At 32.9% G+C, this 827-nt stretch overlaps 1 protein-coding gene across 1 annotated transcript; it reads left to right on the top strand.

The window, feature by feature from the left end:
• Positions 1-4: 4 nt before the first annotated feature.
• LOC107682502 (tyrosine-protein kinase Lyn-like) lies at positions 5-528 on the top strand (the record flags this gene model as incomplete). Its single annotated transcript, XM_016478721.1, has 3 exons — positions 5-75; positions 193-296; positions 379-528. Coding segments are annotated over 3 exons (325 nt in total), but the record flags the coding sequence as incomplete, so codon positions are not given.
• Positions 529-827: the final 299 nt, after the last annotated feature.

Here is an 827-nt window from a genome sequence, read left to right as displayed (position 1 = left end):
GTCTTTGACCACAAGAAAGGAAGGATTCATTCCTTCAAACTATGTTGCAGAAGCAGACACTATGGAAACAGAAGAGTGAGTGCTGCTCAATATGATGAATTACTGTACAAGTGTAACTATATATGTATTCATCTTTGAGCACTTTATCTTTTTCATCTTGGTATGTTTTGATTGACCATGCACGCAATTTAGATGGTTCTTCAAAGATATCACACGGAAGGATGCAGAAAGACAGTTGTTGGCGCCTGCTAACAAACCTGGGTCTTACCTCATCCGGGAGAGTGAAACTTCAAAAGGTGCACACTCTTTACTGTCTACTAGTGTCCTTTGTGGAACTATAAATTTGTGGTGTAACATATTCTGCATTGTTGTGAACAGGAAGTTATTCACTGTCAATCAGAGATGCGGACGCTCAGGGGCAGGATGTTGTTAAGCATTATAAAATCAGATCTCTGGATAATGGAGGCTACTACATCTCTCCAAAAATCACATTCAATGACATCAACAGCATGATAAAACATTACCACAGTAAGTTCTAAGGATGCCAAAAATAAACGATAATATACTGTGTAGCTGCATAAATAAAATGTACTCTATGCTTTAATATCAAATGTATTTCATTTATTTATACATGTATAAATGTATAATAATAACATGTACTGTATATGTGTTTTTAATAAAATGCATGTTTTATATATACATATATTTAATGCATTTATAAATGTATTGTTATATATTACATATACATTTATATTATGTTTATTTATGTGTGTTTATGTATGGTTTGCTAAAATAAGAAGGATGTGCATCATTTTGTCACAGAACAA

This window comes from Sinocyclocheilus anshuiensis, unplaced genomic scaffold (assembly GCF_001515605.1).
Source record: "Sinocyclocheilus anshuiensis isolate Anshui unplaced genomic scaffold, SAMN03320099.WGS_v1.1 C32275120, whole genome shotgun sequence".
NCBI lineage: Eukaryota > Metazoa > Chordata > Actinopteri > Cypriniformes > Cyprinidae > Sinocyclocheilus > Sinocyclocheilus anshuiensis.
This window is presented reverse-complemented; position numbering and strand designations above follow the sequence as displayed.